General features: G+C 36.4%; 1 protein-coding gene across 1 annotated transcript in view; it reads left to right on the forward strand.

The window, feature by feature from the left end:
* Positions 1-14,961, forward strand: part of LOC128221674 (very low-density lipoprotein receptor-like) — a 32,015-nt gene extending 17,054 nt beyond the window's left edge. The window contains exons 8-11 of the mRNA XM_052930273.1: positions 622-709; positions 10,955-10,997; positions 12,594-12,700; positions 13,928-14,961. Coding sequence (XP_052786233.1) covers positions 622-709; positions 10,955-10,997; positions 12,594-12,700; positions 13,928-14,078 — 389 coding nt within the window. The 3' untranslated portion in view covers positions 14,079-14,961. The remainder of the gene's footprint in view (positions 1-621; positions 710-10,954; positions 10,998-12,593; positions 12,701-13,927) is intronic.
* The last annotated feature ends 5,691 nt before the right edge of the window (positions 14,962-20,652 follow it).

Here is a 20,652-nt window from a genome sequence, read left to right on the forward strand (position 1 = left end):
CACTCTTACTCCAAAATAAGATACACCACAACTATTAATAATGTTTTATTATTCCAAAAATGATGAATAAATGCCGAAAACAATGGTTATTATGAAGGATGCCGAGTTTAATTTGAAAGAAATGAGCATAAAACACAGTATTTTTACCTCACGAGACTATAGTAAACCCCAGTAAATGTTTAAGCATTAACCAATCATTTATTATTATTAGCGCATTCTGCTTTTAAATGCACGGTTACAATCTTGTTATCAGCAATAAATATTTTCCACAAATGCATTATTTAGTAAGTAGTTAAAGGTTTATCAGTCAAAATTGATGTTTGTTATACTATTTATGTATTTATTTTGAATAAGAGTGTCACTTTAAGATACAATTTGGCATTCTTCTAGCTACGCCGATTTTTAAAGATACACAAAAGGAATGCCATTTAAAAGGTTTAATTGGGTGCTTTTGAATCTGAACAAGCCTACAGTAGTATTTCCATTCAAACATTTCGTTTCAAAAATGTATCTCATTACAGCGAAAGAAAAAGACTATGAAAACATTGATCGTTCCACATCGTTTATGATTATAACGGTTGTTGGTTAGAGGGTCACATTATCTTTTAATATTTGCATTAGATCCGTTCTTCTGTTACGGTCGAATCTGCAGAGGCCAGTCTTCCGCTGTGACAGGATGTACAACACTTCTCACCTCGGGCTTATACAGGTATATCACGCCTCCAACATGAATGACGCAACGCAATTGGTCAAGGACTGGTCACGCGGTGACACCATATTTTTTCCATATTGGGTCCCCAAATTTACATCGTACCAAAATGGTGTCTCTTTTCCGATTCCGATGGATAAATGAAGCATGTAAACAGGTTGTCGACGTGATTTAAACGTTACGGGGTTAGTAGGTGACCCGATATGGGATATACTGGGCGAGAAAACAGTATTCGGGTTCGAGCTTTGCTCTCACCCGATATGGTTTCTTATGCCCCGTTTATCCCATATCGGATCACCTATTAACCACGTAATTTATAATATATATCTAGCGTCGGAATATTTAGCTAATGAACTATTTCTTTACATGTGTACATCTCATATATATCACGACAATCGTAATATCTTGGCGAATTCAAGACAATCAATCAATAGTATAGCATAACATGTATAACATGTAAAGGGCAGTCTAATAACAGACGGTAGTTTTGGATGGTATTAGTGATAGATAGTGGTATATATAGATAAAAGTTATATGAAGTAGTAAGAGATAGTAGTAATGACATATCAAAATAAGCGGTATTGATGGACAGTAGTAATGATATATCGAGATATTAGAAATGATTGGTAGTAGTCATAGATAGTAATAGTTAGGGATAGTAACAGTGATGGATATAAGTGGTGGTGGGTAGTATAGTTATAGATAAAAACTATGGATATTGGCTTTAATGGATAGTTGTAGTGATGGATAGTAATAGTGATGGATATAAGTGGTGGTGGGTAGTAGTCATAGATAGTAGTAGTTAGGGATGGCAATAGTGATGGATATAAGTGGTTGTGGGTAGTAGTCATAGATAGTAGTAGTTAGGGATAGCAATAGTGATGGATATAAGTGGTGGTGGGTAGTAGTCATAGATAGTAGTGGTTAGGGATAGTAACAGTGATGGATATAAGTGGTGATGGGTAATATAGTTATAGATAAAAACTATGGATATTGGCTTTAATGGATAGTTGTAGTGATGGATAGTAGTAGTCATGGATATAAGTGGTGGTGGGTAGTAGTCATAGATAGTAGTAGTTAGGGATAGTAATAGTGATGGATATAAGTGGTGATGGGTAATATAGTTATAGATAAAAACTATGGATATTGGCTTTAATGGATAGTTGTAGTGATGGATAGTAGTAGGGATGGATATAAGTGGTGGTGGTGGGTAGTAGTCATAGATAATAGTAGTTAGGGATAGTAATAGTGATATATATAAGTGGTGATGGGTAATATAGTTATAGATAAAAACTATGGATATTGGCTTTAATGGATAGTTGTAGTGATGGATAGTAGTAGTGATGGATATAAGTGGTGGTGGGTAGTAGTCATAGATAGTAGTAGTTAGGGATAGTAATAGTGATGGATATAAGTGGTGATGGGTAATATAGTTATAGATAAAAACTATGGATATTGGCTTTAATGGATAGTTGTAGTGATGGATAGTAGTAGTGATGGATATAACTGGTGGTGGGTAGTAGTCATAGATAGTAGTAGTTAGGGATAGTAATAGTGATGGATATAAGTGGTGATGGGTAATATAGTTATAGATAAAAACTATGGATATTGGCTTTAATGGATAGTAGTAGTAATGGACAGTAGTAGTGATGGAGAGTAGTAGTGGTGGACAGTAGTAGTAATGGACAGAAGTAGTAATGGACAGAAGTAGTTGTAGACAGTAGTAGTAATGGACAGTATTAATGATGGGCAGTAGAAGTGATGGACAGTAGAAGTGATGGACAGTAGAAGTGATGGACAGTAGTAGTGATGGACAGTAGTGGACAGAAGTAGTGATGGACAGTAGTAGTGATGGACAGTAGTGGACAGAAGTAGTGATGGACAGTAGTAGTGATGGACAGTAGTAGTGATGGACAGTAGTAGTAATGGACAGTAGTAGTAATTGACAGTAGGAGTGGTGGACAGTAGTAGTGGTGGACAGTAGTAGTGATGGACAGTAGTAGTGGTGGAAAGTAGTAGTAATGGACAGTAGTAGTGATGGACAGTAGTTGTGATTGACAGTAGTAGTGATGGACAGTAGTAGTGATGGACAGTAGAAGTGATGGACAGTAGAAGTGATGGATAGTAGTAGTGATGGACAGTAGTAGTAATGGACAGTAGTAGTGATGGAGAGTAGTAGTGGTGGATAGTAGTAGTAATGGACAGTAGTAGTGATGGAGAGTAGAAGTGGTGGACAGTAGCAGAGATGGATATTAGTGGTAATGGACAGTAGTACTAATGGACATTAGGAGTGATGAACAGTAGTAGAAATGGACAGTAGTAGTAAGTGACAGTAGGAGTGATGAACAGTAGTAGTAATGGACAGTAATAGTAATTGACAGTTGGAGTGATGGACAGTAGTAGTAATGGACGGTAGTAGTGGTGGACAGTAGTAGTGATTGACAGTAGTAGTAATGGACAGTAGGAGTGATGGATAGTAAGAGTTATGGACAGTAGTAGAAATGGGCAGTTGAAGTGATGGACAGTATAAGTAATGTACAGTAGTTGTGATGTGCAGTAGTAGTAATGGACAGAAGTAGTGATGGACAGTATTACTAATGGACAGAAGTAGTGGTGGACAGTAGTAGTAATGGACAGAAGTAGTAATGGACAGAAGTAGTTGTAGACAGTAGTAGTAATGGACAGTAGTAGTGATGGACAGTAGTAGTGATGGACAGTAGTAGTGGTGGATAGTAGAAGTGATTGACAGTAGAAGTGATGGACAGTAGAAGTGATAGACAGTAGTAGTGATGGACAGTAAAAGTGATGGATAGTAGTTGTGATGAATAGTAGTAGTAATGGACAGTAGTAGTGACGAACAGTAGGAGTGATGGATAGTAGTAGTGATGGATAGTAGTAGTGATGGATAGTAGTAGTGATTGATAGTAGTTGTGATGGACAGTATTAATGATGGGCAGTAGAAGTGATGGACAGTAGAAGTGATTGACAGTAGTGGACAGTAGTAGTGATGGACAGTAGTAGTGATGGACAGTAGTAGTGGTGGACAGTAGAAGTGATGGACAGTAGTAATGATGGACAGTAGAAGTGGTGGACAGTAGTAGTGATTGACATTATTTAAGATGGACAGTAGAAGTGATGGACAGTAGTAGTGATGGACAGTAGAAGTGATGAACAATAGAAGTGATGGACAGTAGAAGTGATGGACAGAAGAAGTGATGGACAGTAGTAGTGATGAACAGTAGTAGTGATGGACAGTGGTAGCGATGGACGGTAGTAGTGATTGACGGTAGTTGTGATGGAAAATAGTTGTGATTGACAGTAGTAGTGATGGACAGTAGAAGTGATGGACAGTTGTAGTGATTGACAGTAGTTGTGATGGACAGTAGTAGTGATGGACAGTAGTTTTGATTGACAGTAGTTGTGATGGACTGTAGTAGTAATGGACAGTAGTAGTGATGGACAGTAGTTGTGATTGACAGTAGTTGTGGTTGACAGTAGTAGTGATGGACAGTAGTAGTGATGTACAGTAGTAGTGATGGACAGTAGGAGTGATGGACAGTAGTAGTGATGGACAGAAGTAGTGATGGACAGTAGTAGTGATTGACAGTAGTTGTGATGGACAGTAGTTGTGATTGACAGTAGTTTTGGTTGATAGTAGTAGTGATGGACAGTAGGAGTGATGGACAGTGGTAGTGATGGACAGTGGTAGTGATGGACAGTAGGGTTGATTGACAGTAGGAGTGATTGACAGTAGTAGTGGTTGACAGTAGTAGTGATGGACAGTAGTAGTGATGGACAGTAGTAGTGGTTGACAGTAGTAGTGATGGACAGTAGTAGTGATGGACAGTAGTAGTGATGGACAGTAGTAGTGATGGACAGTAGTTGTGATGGACAGTAGTAGTGATGGACAGTAGTTGTGATGGACGGTAGTAGTGATGGACAGTAGTAGTGATTGACAGTAGTAGTGATGGACAGTAGTAGTGATGGACAGTAGTAGTGATGGACAGTAGTAGTGATGGACAGTAGTAGTGATTGGCAGTAGAAGTGGATGACAGTAGTAGTGATGGACAGTAGTAGTGATGGACAGTAGTAGTGGTTGACAGTAGGAGTGATGGACAGTAGTAGTGGTTGACAGTAGTAGTGATGGACAGTATAAGTGGTTGACAGTAGGAGTGATGGACAGAAATAGTGATGGACAGTAGTAGTGATTGACAGTAGTTGTGATGGACGTAGAAGTGATTGATAATAGTAGTGATATACAGTAGTACTGGTGGACAGTAGTAGTGGCTGACAGTAGTAGTGATGTACAGTAGTAGTGATTGACAGTAGTTGTGATGGATAGTAGTAGTGATGGACAGTAGTAGTGGTTGACAGTAGTAGTGATGGACAGTAGTAGTGGTTGACAGTAGTAGTGATGGACAGTAGTAGTGATGGACAGTAGTAGTGATGGACAGTAGTAGTGGTTGACAGTAGTAGTGGTTGACTGTAGTAGTGATTGACAGTAGTAATGGTTGACAGTAGTAGTGATTGACAGTAGTAGTGATGGACAGTAGTAGTGGTTGACAGTAGTAGTGATGGACAGTAGTAGTGATTGACAGTAGTAGTGATGGACAGTAGTAGTGATGGACAGTAGTAGTGATTGACAGTAGTAGTGATGGACAGTAGTAGTGGTTGACAGTAGTAGTGGTTGACTGTAGTAGTGATTGACAGTAGTAATGGTTGACAGTAGTAGTGATTGACAGTAGGAGTGATGGACAGTAGTAGTGGTGGATAGTAGTAGTGGTTGACAGTATTAGTGATTGACAGTAGTAGTGGTTGACAGTAGTAGTGATTGACAGTTGTTGTGATGGACAGTAGTAGTGATTGACTGTAGTAGTGATGGACAGTAGTAGTGATTGACTGTAGTAGTGATGGATAGTAGTAGTGTTGGACAGTAGTAGTGATTGACAGTTGTTGTGATGGACAGTAGTTGTGTTACAGTAGTAGTGATGGACAGTACTTGTTATGGACAGTAGTAGTAATGAATAGTAGTAGTGATGGACAGTAGTAGTGATTGACAGTAGTAGTGATTGACAGTAGTAGTTATGGACAGTACTAGTGATGGACAGTAGCAGTGATGAATAGTAGTAGTGATGGATAGCAGTAGTGATTGACAGTAGTTGTGATGGACAGTAGTAGTGGTTGACAGTAGTAGTGATGGACAGTAGTAGTGATGGACAGTAGTTGTGATTGACAGTAGTTGTGGTTGACAGTAGTAGTGATGGACAGTAGTAGTAATGTACAGTAGTAGTGATGGACAGTAGGAGTGAAGGACAGTAGTAGTGATGGACAGAAGTAGTGATGGACAGTAGTAGTAATTGACAGTAGTTGTGATGGACAGTAGTTGTGATTGACAGTAGTTTTGGTTGATAGTAGTAGTGATGGACAGTAGGAGTGATGGACAGTGGTAGTGATGGACAGTGGTAGTGATGGACAGTAGGGTTGATTGACAGTAGGAGTGATTGACAGTAGTAGTGGTTGACAGTAGTAGTGATGGACAGTAGTAGTGATGGACAGTAGTAGTGGTTGACAGTAGTAGTGATGGACAGTAGTAGTGATGGACAGTAGTAGTGATGGACAGTAGTAGTGATGGACAGTAGTAGTGATGGACAGTAGTAGTGATGGACAGTAGTAGTGATGGACAGTAGTAGTGATGGACAGTAGTAGTGATTGACAGTAGTAGTGATGGACAGTAGTAGTGATGGACAGTAGTATTGATGAGTAGTAGTGATGGACAGTAGTAGTGATGGACAGTAGTAGTGATTGGCAGTAGAAGTGGATGACAGTAGTAGTGATGGACAGTAGTAGTGATGGACAGTAGTAGTGGTTGACAGTAGGAGTGATGGACAGTAGTCGTGGTTGACAGTAGTAGTGATGGACAGTATAAGTGGTTGACAGTAGGAGTGATGGACAGAAATAGTGATGGACAGTAGTAGTGATTGACAGTAGTTGTGATGGACGTAGAAGTGATTGATAATAGTAGTGATATACAGTAGTACTGGTGGACAGTAGTAGTGGCTGACAGTAGTAGTGATGTACAGTAGTAGTGATTGACAGTAGTTGTGATGGATAGTAGAAGTGATGGAAAGTAGTAGTGGTTGACAGTAGTAGTGATGGACAGTAGTAGTGGTTGACAGTAGTAGTGATGGACAGTAGTAGTGATGGACAGTAGTAGTGATGGACAGTAGTAGTGGTTGACAGTAGTAGTGGTTGACTGTAGTAGTGATTGACAGTAGTAATGGTTGACAGTAGTAGTGATTGACAGTAGTAGTGATGGACAGTAGTAGTGGTTGACAGTAGTAGTGATGGACAGTAGGTGTGATTGACAGTAGTAGTGATGGACAGTAGTAGTGATGGACAGTAGTTGTGATTGACAGTAGTAGTGATGGACAGTAGTAGTGGTTGACAGTAGTAGTGGTTGACTGTAGTAGTGATTGACAGTAGTAATGGTTGACAGTAGTAGTGATTGACAGTAGGAGTGATGGACAGTAGTAGTGGTGGATAGTAGTAGTGGTTGACAGTATTAGTGATTGACAGTAGTAGTGGTTGACAGTAGTAGTGATTGACAGTTGTTGTGATGGACAGTAGTAGTGATTGACTGTAGTAGTGATGGACAGTAGTAGTGATTGACTGTAGTAGTGATGGATAGTAGTAGTGTTGGACAGTAGTAGTGATTGACAGTTGTTGTGATGGACAGTAGTTGTGTTACAGTAGTAGTGATGGACAGTACTTGTTATGGACAGTAGTAGTAATGAATAGTAGTAGTGATGGACAGTAGTAGTGATTGACAGTAGTAGTGATTGACAGTAGTAGTGATGGACAGTACTAGTGATGGACAGTAGCAGTGATGAATAGTAGTAGTGATGGATAGCAGTAGTGATTGACAGTAGTTGTGATGGACAGTAGTAGTGGTTGACAGTAGTAGTGATGGACAGTAGTAGTGATGGACAGTAGTAGTGATTGGCAGTAGTAGTGATGGACAGTAGTAGTGATGGACAGTAGGAGTGAAGGACAGTAGTAGTGATGGACAGAAGTAGTGATGGACAGTAGTAGTAATTGACAGTAGTTGTGATGGACAGTAGTTGTGATTGACAGTAGTTTTGGTTGATAGTAGTAGTGATGGACAGTAGGAGTGATGGACATTGGTAGTGATGGACAGTGGTAGTGATGGACAGTAGGGTTGATTGACAGTAGGAGTGATTGACAGTAGAAGTGGTTGACAGTAGTAGTGATGGACTGTAGTAGTGATGGACAGTAGTAGTGGTTGACAGTAGGAGTGATGGACAGTAGTAGTGATGGACAGTAGTAGTGATGGACAGTAGTTGTGATGGACAGTAGTAGTGATGGACAGTAGTTGTGATGGACGGTAGTAGTGATGGACAGTAGTAGTGATTGACAGTAGTAGTGATGGACAGTAGTAGTGATGGACAGTAGTAGTGATGGACAGTAGTAGTGATTGGCAGTAGAAGTGGTTGACAGTAGTAGTGATGGACAGTAGTAGTGATGGACAGTAGTAGTGGTTGACAGTAGGAGTGATGGACAGTAGTAGTGGTTGACAGTAGTAGTGATGGACAGTATTAGTGGTTGACAGTAGGAGTGATGGACAGAAGTAGTGATGGACAGAAGTAGTGATTGACAGTAGTTGTGATGGACGTAGAAGTGATTGATAATAGTAGTGATATACAGTAGTAGTGGTGGACAGTAGTAGTGGCTGACAGTAGTAGTGATGTACAGTAGTAGTGATTGACAGTAGTTGTGATGGATAGTAGAAGTGATGGAAAGTAGTAGTGGTTGACAGTAGTAGTGATGGACAGTAGTAGTGGTTGACAGTAGTAGTGATGGACAGTAGTAGTGATGGACAGTAGTAGTGATGGACAGTAGTAGTGGTTGACAGTAGTAGTGGTTGACTGTAGTAGTGATTGACAGTAGTAATGGTTGACAGTAGTAGTGATTGACAGTAGTAGTGATGGACAGTAGTAGTGGTTGACAGTAGTAGTGATGGACAGTAGGTGTGATTGACAGTAGTAGTGATGGACAGTAGTAGTGATGGACAGTAGTTGTGATTGACAGTAGTAGTGATGGACAGTAGTAGTGGTTGACAGTAGTAGTGGTTGACTGTAGTAGTGATTGACAGTAGTAATGGTTGACAGTAGTAGTGATTGACAGTAGGAGTGATGGACAGTAGTAGTGGTTGACAGTATTAGTGATTGACAGTAGTAGTGGTTGACAGTAGTAGTGATTGACTGTAGTAGTGATGGATAGTAGTAGTGTTGGACAGTAGTAGTGATTGACAGTTGTTGTGATGGACAGTAGTTGTGTTACAGTAGTAGTGATGGACAGTACTTGTTATGGACAGTAGTAGTAATGAATAGTAATAGTGATGGACAGTAGTAGTGATTGACAGTAGTAGTGATTGACAGTAGTAGTGGTTGACAGTAGTAGTGATTGACTGTAGTAGTGATGGACAGTAGTAGTGATGAACAGTAGTAGTGATTGACAGTAGTTGTGATGGACAGTAGTTGTTATTGACAGTAGTAGTTATGGACAGTACTAGTGATGGATAGTAGCAGTGATGAATAGTAGTAGTGATGGATAGCAGTAGTGATTGACAGTAGTTGTGATGGACAGTAGTAGTGGTTGACAGTAGTAGTGATGGACAGTAGTAGTGATGGACAGTAGTAGTGATGGACAGTAGTAGTGATTGGCAGTAGTAGTGATGGACAGTAGTAGTGATGGACAGTAGTAGTGATGGACAGTAGGAGTGATTGACAGTAAGAATGATTGACAGTAGTAGTGATGAATAGTAGTATTGATGTACAGTAGTAGTGATGGACAGTAGTAGTGATGTACAGTAGTAGTGGTTGACAGTAGGAGTGATGGACAGTATTAGTGATGGACAGTAGGAGTGATTGACAGTGATTGACAGTAGTAGTGGTTGACAGTAGTTGTGATGGACAGTAGTTGTGATTGACAGTAGTAATGGTGGACAGTAGTAGTGGTGGACAGTAGTAGTGATGGACAGTAGTAGAGATGGACAGTAGTATTGGTGGACAATTGTAGTGGTGGACAGTAGTAGTGATGGACAGTTGTATTGATGGACATTAGTAGTGGAGGACAGTAATAGTGATGGACAGTAGTAGGGATGGACAGGAGTAGTGATGGACAGGAGTATTGATGGACAGTTGTAGTGATGGACAGTAGCAGTAGTAGTGATTGGAAGTAGTAGTTATGGGCAGTTGTAGTGATGAATCATAATAGTGATGGACGGTTATAGTGATGGACAGTAGCAAATACCTATTCCTATAAAGACCCTTTTTATTTCTTGTTTCACTAAACTCTTATACCACTGACCGTTCCATGTCGGTTATCCCTTCATTTATTGGTAAAGCTATTTTGATGATTATGTGATATGGTTGTGGTCTTTGCAAGATTCAAAACATGGTTAATGTGTATCATTTTAACGACTTGGTAAGTCATCCTACCTTTCACTTTATTATTGAGTTTTTGATGCATTTGATGCGTCTTTCTCTCGTTCAATGTCAGTAAGGTATTAGCCTAGTGCATTTAAATATGTTATGTTTGGCTTTTTGGCGTTTCTTAATAATTTTCATGGTAATTGTATTCAGTGTGTGTATACCACGTAAAGATTACGTCAAAAATGCTATTTCGGAAGGCAACATTTTCCTTCGAAAGATGACCTAAAGCAAAGATAACATTTCTTTTACTTCACCATCTTAAATGAAACAAAGGTCAGTCTATGCCACTTAAAGAGCCCCGCCTTCGTTATATTACCGGAGCTTGATTAAGTGAGTTATTTCCTCAAATACTTCAACAAACCTGTTTCCAAAATAATGTTTTGACAGAGCTCCATTAGGCGGCGGTTTCGTGAAATGGTTTGTGTGTAATAAAAAACTAAACTTTCAATTAAACTGTTGTAAAAGACCTAATGCGGGGTTATGTAAGCGGCATAGACTGTGCCACGTTTAATTTAATATGGTGAATTAAAAGTAAAGTGATCTTTGATTAAAGTCTTCATTTGAGGCAAAACGCTGCCCTCCGACGTAACATTTGTGACGTAATTTATCACGTGATATACGAACATTGGTATAAGTGAAACGACGACATAGAGCTCTTAATGATGATTTTTGAAACATGGCTAAATTAAGTTTGACATAGCAATAATTATGTTCATTATTACGTTTTCAGGCTTTGTGGGGGCAATGGGTCGATGGGGTGTCATCCGCTAAAGGTAATTAAATTGAAAGTTTGACGGTTTTCTAAGCTTTTAAAATGTATATTAAAGAAACACAAACACTCTCATTATTATAATAGAATTTAAACGACTATATCCCCAGCAGAGCTATTGAAAAAGTGTCTTCTTACGGTTGTAAGCGGACCGTGCACTTTCGAGTAATCCCACTAGCTGATACATTGTATTTAGAAAGGTCATGATAATACTCTAATGTTTATCTTTCGGAAAAATAGTTCTATTTATTAATTTATAAACCTGTATTTATTTATTTATTTATTTATTTATGCATTTATATGCTCACTATTATACGCAATACACTTCGCCTCTGACAAAATTGGTGTTCGTCCTAGCGAAACGGCTTCTTACGTCTGTAAGAAGACACCTGTGAAGAAAAACACGTACTGTATCTATTACTTATAGTACGGCGGTCGGATACGTGAGGTTGTATTCGCTTCGTGTCGAGTTTTGTAGGTACGGACTTCACGAGACCCTAGATAAACGATCTTCTGAATTAAATCGTAGTTCTAGAAACCTTTAAAGCTGCACTCTCACAGATTAAACCATTCAGAGCTCCTCGGCCATTTTTTATCGAAACCAACCTCGGATGTATTTGGACGGTTTACATACTCGAAAAGCGATACGTTTAAGTCCGATACAAGTAGATCGGGTAGTAATTTTATTTAGCAGTTAAACTTGATGACCAAACTCTTGGGAATCTTAATTATGTTTGCAATAATACACTTCACTGGCAATCAAATTAAACTTCTAACTATAAATACAACTCTAAAATTCTATATTTAATTTATGCTATAATTCAAAAATTAACCAACTACTTCAACTGATGTACCGACATAGATCAAAGGTTGTTTTGTTTAAAATATGATTAAATGTTATATGGGCATATGTTTAAAATTCACCGAATAAATTTCAAATGTACTGTATTTATTTTAATTAGTCTCCCATCAATCATATATACACATGCAGGACATTTCGCAAAAGACGGAAGTCCTGTTCCATTTCAGTGCAATACGGCCTTATTCCACTATGCTCACGTCCAGTCATAAATTTTCTATTGCGCGATATTAAAGATGCACTATTACTCCCAAAAAAGATTTACCACATTTAATAGTATTGTTTTATTACTCCAAAAAGGATGAATACATGTCGAAAACAATGGTTCTTATGTAGGATACCGAGTTTGATTTGAAAGAAATGAGTTTAAACAATGTATTTCTACCTTATGCGACTATAGTAGATCACAGTAAATCTTTAAGCATTCAGCAATCATTTAATATTTTTGCGTTTTCAGCTATTAAAACACGGTTAAAATCTTGTTATCAGTAATAAATATTTTCTATAAATGCATTATTTAGTAAGTAGTTAAAGGTTAATTAGTCAAATTGATGTTTGTTATACATGTGTTTGTATTGATTTTAAATAAGAGTGTCACTTTGAATTGACGTCAAAGCAAAATAGTGTGTCATTTTAATGACATGTATTATGAATATATATAATTAAAGGTTATTAGCACTGTAGTTATATCGTTCTCGATTGTTTTGAAAACGCACTACTAATAATTATATTGTATTATAGGGTCGATTGGAACAATGTCCGAATGGTCCGAACAATCCCTGTAATGCCATATGTGAGCCTTTAACCGACCTGGTCCAAACGTTGGCATGCATAGAATTCGGTTACACGTAAGTAAGCTTTCCCCAATCCCTTCCTCTTTTAATAGAAGCTGTCGTTGATTATTGATTTAGTTTAGGCTTTGAATAATAGTCATCATACGGGATTGTTTTTATTGCAAAAAAAGTAAATTCATTTAAAAAAAAACTCGACAGTACTAAATTCAATGTATCCCTGCTATTTGTACTCTTTTGTAAAAGTGTCGGATGATGTCACAGAGTTTTTTGCGTCTAAAATACATATACGTACAATACTAGGGAATAAGTCAAGTGTGTGTATATATATATATAAACCGTATACATGGTAAAAGACAAGTGGTGACTCAAATTTATTATTTTCATGCAATACACGTAAAAAATAAATACTCTATAAACTAACCTTTCATACTTGGACAAAGAACAATTATTGGATGGAATACATGTTGGAATACATGTTGATCTATCGTTAAAATATATATTGGAAATTCTAGAACTCTGAAGTCAATATGTCAATATTTATCTATAACTATTTATAAATAGGTATTGGAATTGCTTGCTCTATTTATACACGAATGTTCATAAACAGGTTGCCGTAATGTCCTTTAGAAGGGAGAAACACTTAATACATGCGTCTGTGTAAGGCAGACTCGTTATTATTTTAAATGATTAACATTTTATAAACAAACATAAGATATGTTTTTTTAATTATAATATAAGTGAATCTAGAATGTGTCGCTTAACACATAATGGAAATATGTCTAGTTCCCGATGAAATGATAATGAGCTGGTGGTGTAAGTAGTTTATACTCCGGGTCCCGGCTTGAGCACATTGAAGGGTCCCAGAGTGACAGTTCAACCACCGCTCACCTATCCAGGGCAGAACTAGTACTAGGTGCCTTCACCTCTGCAAGGAACTGACAACTTCTTCAGGGGCAGTGGTACAGTGCGAATGGTCGTAGAAAGGATTTCATAACCAATCACAACGGAAGTGACCTGGTCCGCCCAGGAATCGAACCCGGGTTGTCCGATTCAGAGTCCAACGCTCTGCCGATTGAGCTAACCGGGCGGACAGATAATGAGCTGAAAGAGCGTTTCACGTTAAGTACCCGCTTGCATAAATGCAAAGTATTATGTCTATCATCTCCGACTAAATACAGCCCCATAGTTTTGAATTATGCATACACAATTATCACTGCATACGTTTACTGCAATAATAACGTAGAGTATTAAAAATTCTTATAATATGTCCCCCATTTACAGATCGGGCATTAAATTGGCTTCTCAAACATTTGGCATGTCAACTGGAGATATCATTCCTGTCGATTGTAGTATGGAAACGTTGAGTGACTGCCGCGGCGTTGATGTAACATGCGACCAGGACGATGTCTTGCATATCGAATGCACTCCATAAAATATTACCTCGACATTATTCTTTTAAATTGATAACAATGGTTGCAATGAAATTAATTATTTTTCCATGATCTTTATTTCCCTGTTCGTATATCTGATTTCCATTAGTAAGTTATAATCAGACTGAAACATCAAATCTGGATATTTAAGTAGTAGTTTAGTTTATGGTATTTCATTATTGTCACTAAACACAACAGTTGAAAACACAAGTTAGTAAAGCATAAAAAGGAAATGGGAAACATGTTTATTAATTTTCCAAATGAGCTTATGTTATTTGTGTTTAAAAAAATCAAAATGAAGCCTTACTAACATTTACTTAATATGTTACCTTATTGTTTCAATTTATTTTCTGCATTATGTAAACTGTGATTAACATGTCATATAACATGACCCATGACTGGAAATAAAATTTATCTTATCTTATATTTTTCAATAATTACTGAAAATAATTAATTTAAGAATATTTCGAAAGCTTTTTTGTTTTATTTATAAAGATTACAACATATGAATATGTTGACCAATCTACATTTACTTGATTATTGCCATGCATTCGGATTTCCTTGTCAATTATTTTTTAACAAAAACAACATCGGATATCAATAGAAGTGGTTCGTTCAATTTTGAATTATATTATTAATTAAATGAAGTATTTTAACGTGTATATTTATATCTAAGTTTAAGTTGAATGTCACTGAATTGTATTATTGCAAGCATAATTAAGATTCCAAAGAGTTAAATTAAAAGTACTTCGCGATCTTCTTCTTAGGTAGTTCAAGTGTTCAGATTTCAGACATTGTAAACCGTACATATATATACGAGGTTGTTTTCAATGATAAATGGCCGAGCAGTTCCGAATGCCTTTGCATGTTTATCAATGCATCCTCAAAGTAAATATAAATATGAAATACTGTTTATTTGTTTTTACTGTTGTATAACTAGAGAACAAATAATATTCTATGCTTTGATTTAATTGGCGTCTTGTTCCCTTTTCGAAACCTTCTGACTTGGCGAAAAAAGAAAACCATGTGGAGATTAAAAAGCATAGAATCTTTAATGTTATCGCTTAAAGTGACACTCTTGTTCAAAATCATTACATACACATGTATAACAAACATCACTTTTGACTGATAAACCTTTAACTACATACTAAATAATGCATTAATGGAAACTATTAGTTACTGATAACAAGATTGTAACTGTGTATTTAATAGCAAAATGTGCACAAAATATTAAATGATTGGTGAATGTTAAATATTTAATGTGATCTACTATCGTCTCATAAGGTAGAAATACCGTATTTTATGCTCATTTCTGTCAAATTAAACTCGGTTTCCTTTATAAGAACCTTTGTTTCAAGGACATTTATTCAACCTTTTTGGAATATTTAAACAATATTATTAATTGTGGTCAATCTTATTTAAGAGTGCATCTTTAAGCTTGTCATAACCCATCAAGCAGAAAATTCCGAGAAGCTTATATAAAAGTCCTACCTCCTCTCATTCAGTTATTGTGAGACGGATAGAAAACACTTGGCATTACAGTCGAATCCCGGGACCGGCAAAAAATCATTGAGCCTCGGAAAATTCGACCCAAGCGGGATTGTTTACCTTCTTTTTAAAGAAGTCTAAAGAAAGCGGTCATACATCAAGTTCGAGCGAACGAGGAATTCGAACCAAGCAAAGTCGAGCCAACGGGGTTCGACTGTAGCTGTTTTGAAAATTATAACACACAATAATAATCCTTTATTTTAGTATACCTTAAAAAAATCAATGAATATTCTGTATCGAGTGCTATTGCTTTTAACTTATAGCATATTGAAAGGTGTTTTTTCCTATTCCATTTTATTCTTGTATACTAGCCTCTAAGTAAACCGAATACATGTACCTAAAGCGATAAACACGAATCATTCGAATTTAAGAACCATTTTTCCGAGGAACTTCGACAGATCATAGTTTGATGAGATTAAATAAATATGTATTTATAGTAATGTTTGTGCCTATAATTTTGAAATTTTTGTTATTATACTCTAAAAACCTCTGACAATCCTATAACACATAATGCAATAAGTTGTCTCGCTCTTAGTGCCAAAATACGCCGGAGATGGTAAAGTGCATGTTGCTTTTATCTTTTATATTTTGTAAATAGTATGTAGCTCTAAATGCCAACATAAGCCAGAGAATAAAAAATTGCATTTATCTTACACCTTATGCAATATGTTATGTCACATACGCCAGTGCTTGTTGCCTTCATCTTGCACGTTTTGTAATATGTTATGTCGCTCTAAATACCAACAGTCGTCAGAGAACAAAAAAGGCGTGTTGCCTTTATCTTACACAATATGTAATGCCAACATACGCAAGAAAATAATTAGTGCGTGCTCCATTTATCTTACACAATATGTAATATGTGATCTCGTTCTAAGTGCCGACATAGGCCTGAGAATAATTAGTGCGTGTTGCCTTTATCTTACACATAATATAATATGTGATCTTGCCCTGAGTGCCAACATACGCCAGAGAATAATTAGTGCGTGCTGCATTTATCTTACAAAATATGTAATATGTGATATCGCGCCAATTGCCAACATAGGCCTGATAATAATTAGTGCGTGTTGCCTTTATCTTACACATTATGTAATATCTTTTGTCGCTCTATATTAATAATATATGTCATGTGTTCCCGTTCCAGATAGAAAAATCCGACCCGAGGGCACCTGCGTTGCCAGGTAACGAGGCTTGCCGAGTTACCGGCTACGCAGCGTGCCCGAGGGTCTGATTTTTCTATCTGGAACGGACACACTTGATATATATTTTTTCTAGCATACCTTTAATTACATTTTTTGTGAAAAAAATACAGAAGAAAGCGCGTTTTTGTACATTTCACCAAAAAGTGCGTGCGATGATGTTTACTGACGTCATGACGCGCAGTAATTTGTATTCACTGCATACGTCAATAAGTTCCTTCGAGATCACGTCTTTTAAGGGTTATTTTATTTTTTAAGGAATATTTTTGTAAAGTTAATGTTAATGGAACTCATCAATTGAAATCTCATAACTATGGTTACATTAAGTGTTTAATAAAAGAAATTGGAAGTATTACGTCACAGCGCTTGACTCATCTGGCATGGGGGGATGCCAGATGGAGTTTTCCAGCACGGCTGACGTCACCGGAAATGCCTATCCGGTGTGCTAGAAATCAACATACGCCAGATATTAATATGTGCGTGTTGCCTTTATCTTGCACATTTTGTTATATGTAAGCTGGCATTAATTGCCAACATACGCCAGAGAAGAATTAGTGCGTGTTGCCTTAATCTTACACATTATATAATATGTGATCTCGCTCATGGTGCCAACATACGCCAGAGAAAATTAAGTGCGTGTTGCTCTTTTCGTTCAAACAGCGTAATTTGTTTTTTTGTAGTATTCAAATAGATCTCAATACTTCTTAAAGATAATAATGTAAACAGAAATAAATATTGTAATGGCATTGAAATATTTTAACACTTCCAATCAATGTCGTTCATTGTACATTCATCAAATGTAAATTATTCTAAAACTGGTGGATAGTGATATCATAACCATAGCAAGGCAGTTGCATAAATTTAAAGAGTGGGTGCACTTTTCAAGCGTTTTAAAGCTCAACCATGGACTGCCCCTTGAACAATGCGCCAATTTCACAAACATACTCAGTTTAAGTTTAAACTCAAATTGCCACATAAAAACATGGTATGATATACAACATTGCATGTTTCTACACTCACTGAAAACATATTTTCTCATAGAATGTGTTTGTAAAAAGAGTTTTTAATATGTCATATAAAACTTTTTCCACACTTGATTAATTGTTAAAAAACAATGAATTGTACTCGAATGTGTTTTTGGCTATAAAATATGTTTCTCTTGGATTCTTGTCCAAAGGCCTTAATCAACATATTCTATGATATAATGCGCTTTTAAAAGGTTTAAAAACATACATGATGTTGATGCTGTGTGGTAAAATGAGTTAAGACTGAGATTGAGATTTGACTATAGTATTTTCGTGATATTAAGGCCCACTAGCCGTCTACATAAAGAGATTCTTTGCGAAAGTGTTATACACCACAATGCAAAATCCCCCAAAGTATTTGTCCAGTTAAAATAGGCTATAAACTTGTTGAACACATGGAGAAAATATAGTGCTTTGACGTATGATTAATTTCAATTGCTATGGCCCCTCAAAATGGACATAGTACTGGTTTCTGTCCATGGAGCGGACTGGAGAGCGATTAAATAAGCTCAGCTTTCGTCACAATCGAGCTAATATAAACTAGTATATACTAGTTTATACCGATCGCACATTAAGTGGTAGTGTTTCACAATTTGAAATCATTCTCATGCCATAGAAGCCGGTTGTATTAAAACTTACGTATGGCGTCGGACCACAACGAAATGCTTCCTGGTCACTATTTATACATACAAATCGGGTCCTTAAAAATACCAGTACTATATCTAATTTCATAAAAAAAACATCAAACATTAACCATAAACATATATGTAACAAGCAATTTAAAAAGAAGAAGTGTTCGTTACAGGCCAAATTGGTACGTCCTTGTCCATGAAACATTAAGGCGATTGGCGATATGTATCGATGCTACCTGATGTGCCAAAGGTGTATTACAAGGCTTATACCTTTAGATTATACGTAGCCCTTGATAGATGGAGCTCTTTTATTATAAGACAATATTATAATAATAATTATATACCTGGGTCAATGCGAGTATTTTAGTTCGTTACCATCTACAAAGGTCCGTAAATGGTTAACAGCAATAAGTGCGTCTAGTATCAATACATTATATAAATATAATTTTGATAAGACTAAAATTGCTTAAAATACACACCATCAGTTACGTTTTTGATAGAAAAAGCTGTAAAATGTCATAAAAACGCAACGCAATTAGTTTAAAATAATCCCCTTAACAGGTAATTGTGTGACGTGACTACCGGTGTTTTTTTTAAGTTTAACAATTCGCTCGATCAGTTGAAATTTTGCGTCGACGCTATTTTTTGCAGTGATCTGTTGATTGGGTAGTTTTTTTTAAATATATAATGGATTAGATGGATTATTCACACACAATTTCTGTGTATGTTAAACAAAAAGACGTTCGCTAACGGCTAGTTAAATAACTGCATAATGCACGCTTACAACAACCCCCCCCCCCCCCACCACATAACTGACCGAAAACACACATTTTATGGCGTACTATACTTAAGTATTTAACGCGTTGAAAATGAACAGATAAAGAAATATTAGCCATAATTTGGCGTTTTATAAACTAGGAAATTCTTGTAGCTATCATTTAAGAAACATGAGTAAATTATAATGCATTTATAATAACATTTCTTTTTGCATGATTATGCCTCGCAACCTTATTTTAAATCAATTGGAATTAATCTGTTGTTGATCATGAACTTTTGTTTGTGAAGGCGTTTTGTCTTTTATGCACAAGGTTATAAAAACATACTTAAAGTTATTCACCAAAGCTGAACATTGCAAAACATAAATCAATTATATGTTACCACTGAAAAGCTGATGATTTAGTTTCAGATGATACTAGGAAAAGAAACAAATTGTACAATAGAAGTTAGATCATGTTAAATATTTTAAAGAAGACACATTTAGTGACACTCTTATTCAAAATCAATACATACTCATTTATAACAAACATCAATTTTGACTGATAAACCTTTAATAACTTACTAAATAATGCATTTATGGAAACTATTAATTACTGATAACAAGACTGTAACCGTTAATTTAAAAGCAGAAAGTGCAAAAATATTAAATGATTGGTGAATGCTAAAAGATTTACTGTAGTGTACTATAGTCCCACAAGGTAAAAATAACGTGTTTTATGATCATTTCTTTTAAATTAAAGTCGGTTTCGTTCATTAGAACCGTTTTCTTTGACATTTATTTATCTTTTTTGGAATATTAAAACAATATTTTTAATTGTGGTAATTCTCATTTGGAAAAAGGAGTGCATCTTTAGTTTTCCAGTAAGAGACATATATATATTTATTAGTTAATTATGCGATTTTCGTGAATGCCAAACCAAGTATGATTTGCAATATTTCCATAACGCCGGTCAGCGCTTCATGACTGAATCGCAAGTTTGACCTGGACATTCACTGCCGAATACATATCAAATGTATGAGTTTCAATCCTTATACTTACGTTTTACATTATTTTATTCAGGACTAATTCAACTAGAGAACAGTTGTATGTTTTGATTTTTCCGACCGATGTGTGGCTAACTAAGCAAGACGCCTTAGCCCTAGAAACTCAGTTCCTGTCTCTACTTCGCTTTATTGTTTAGTTTTTCAGGATTTCAAAAATGAAACAAAGACTTTTATATTGCGATGACCCTATAAAATATTATCTCATTTTAACGCATTGCTTAACGAAATTGATTGATCATTTTACACCGACTTTGTTTGAAAATTACACAGTGGCGGATATTAGAGTTGCCTTTATAAGTACAGGAATATATACAATTGTGGATTGCATATAACTATTTTGGTGGTGAATATAAA

Source organism: Mya arenaria, chromosome 16 (genome assembly GCF_026914265.1).
Source record: "Mya arenaria isolate MELC-2E11 chromosome 16, ASM2691426v1".
Classification (NCBI taxonomy): Eukaryota; Metazoa; Mollusca; class Bivalvia; order Myida; family Myidae; genus Mya; species Mya arenaria.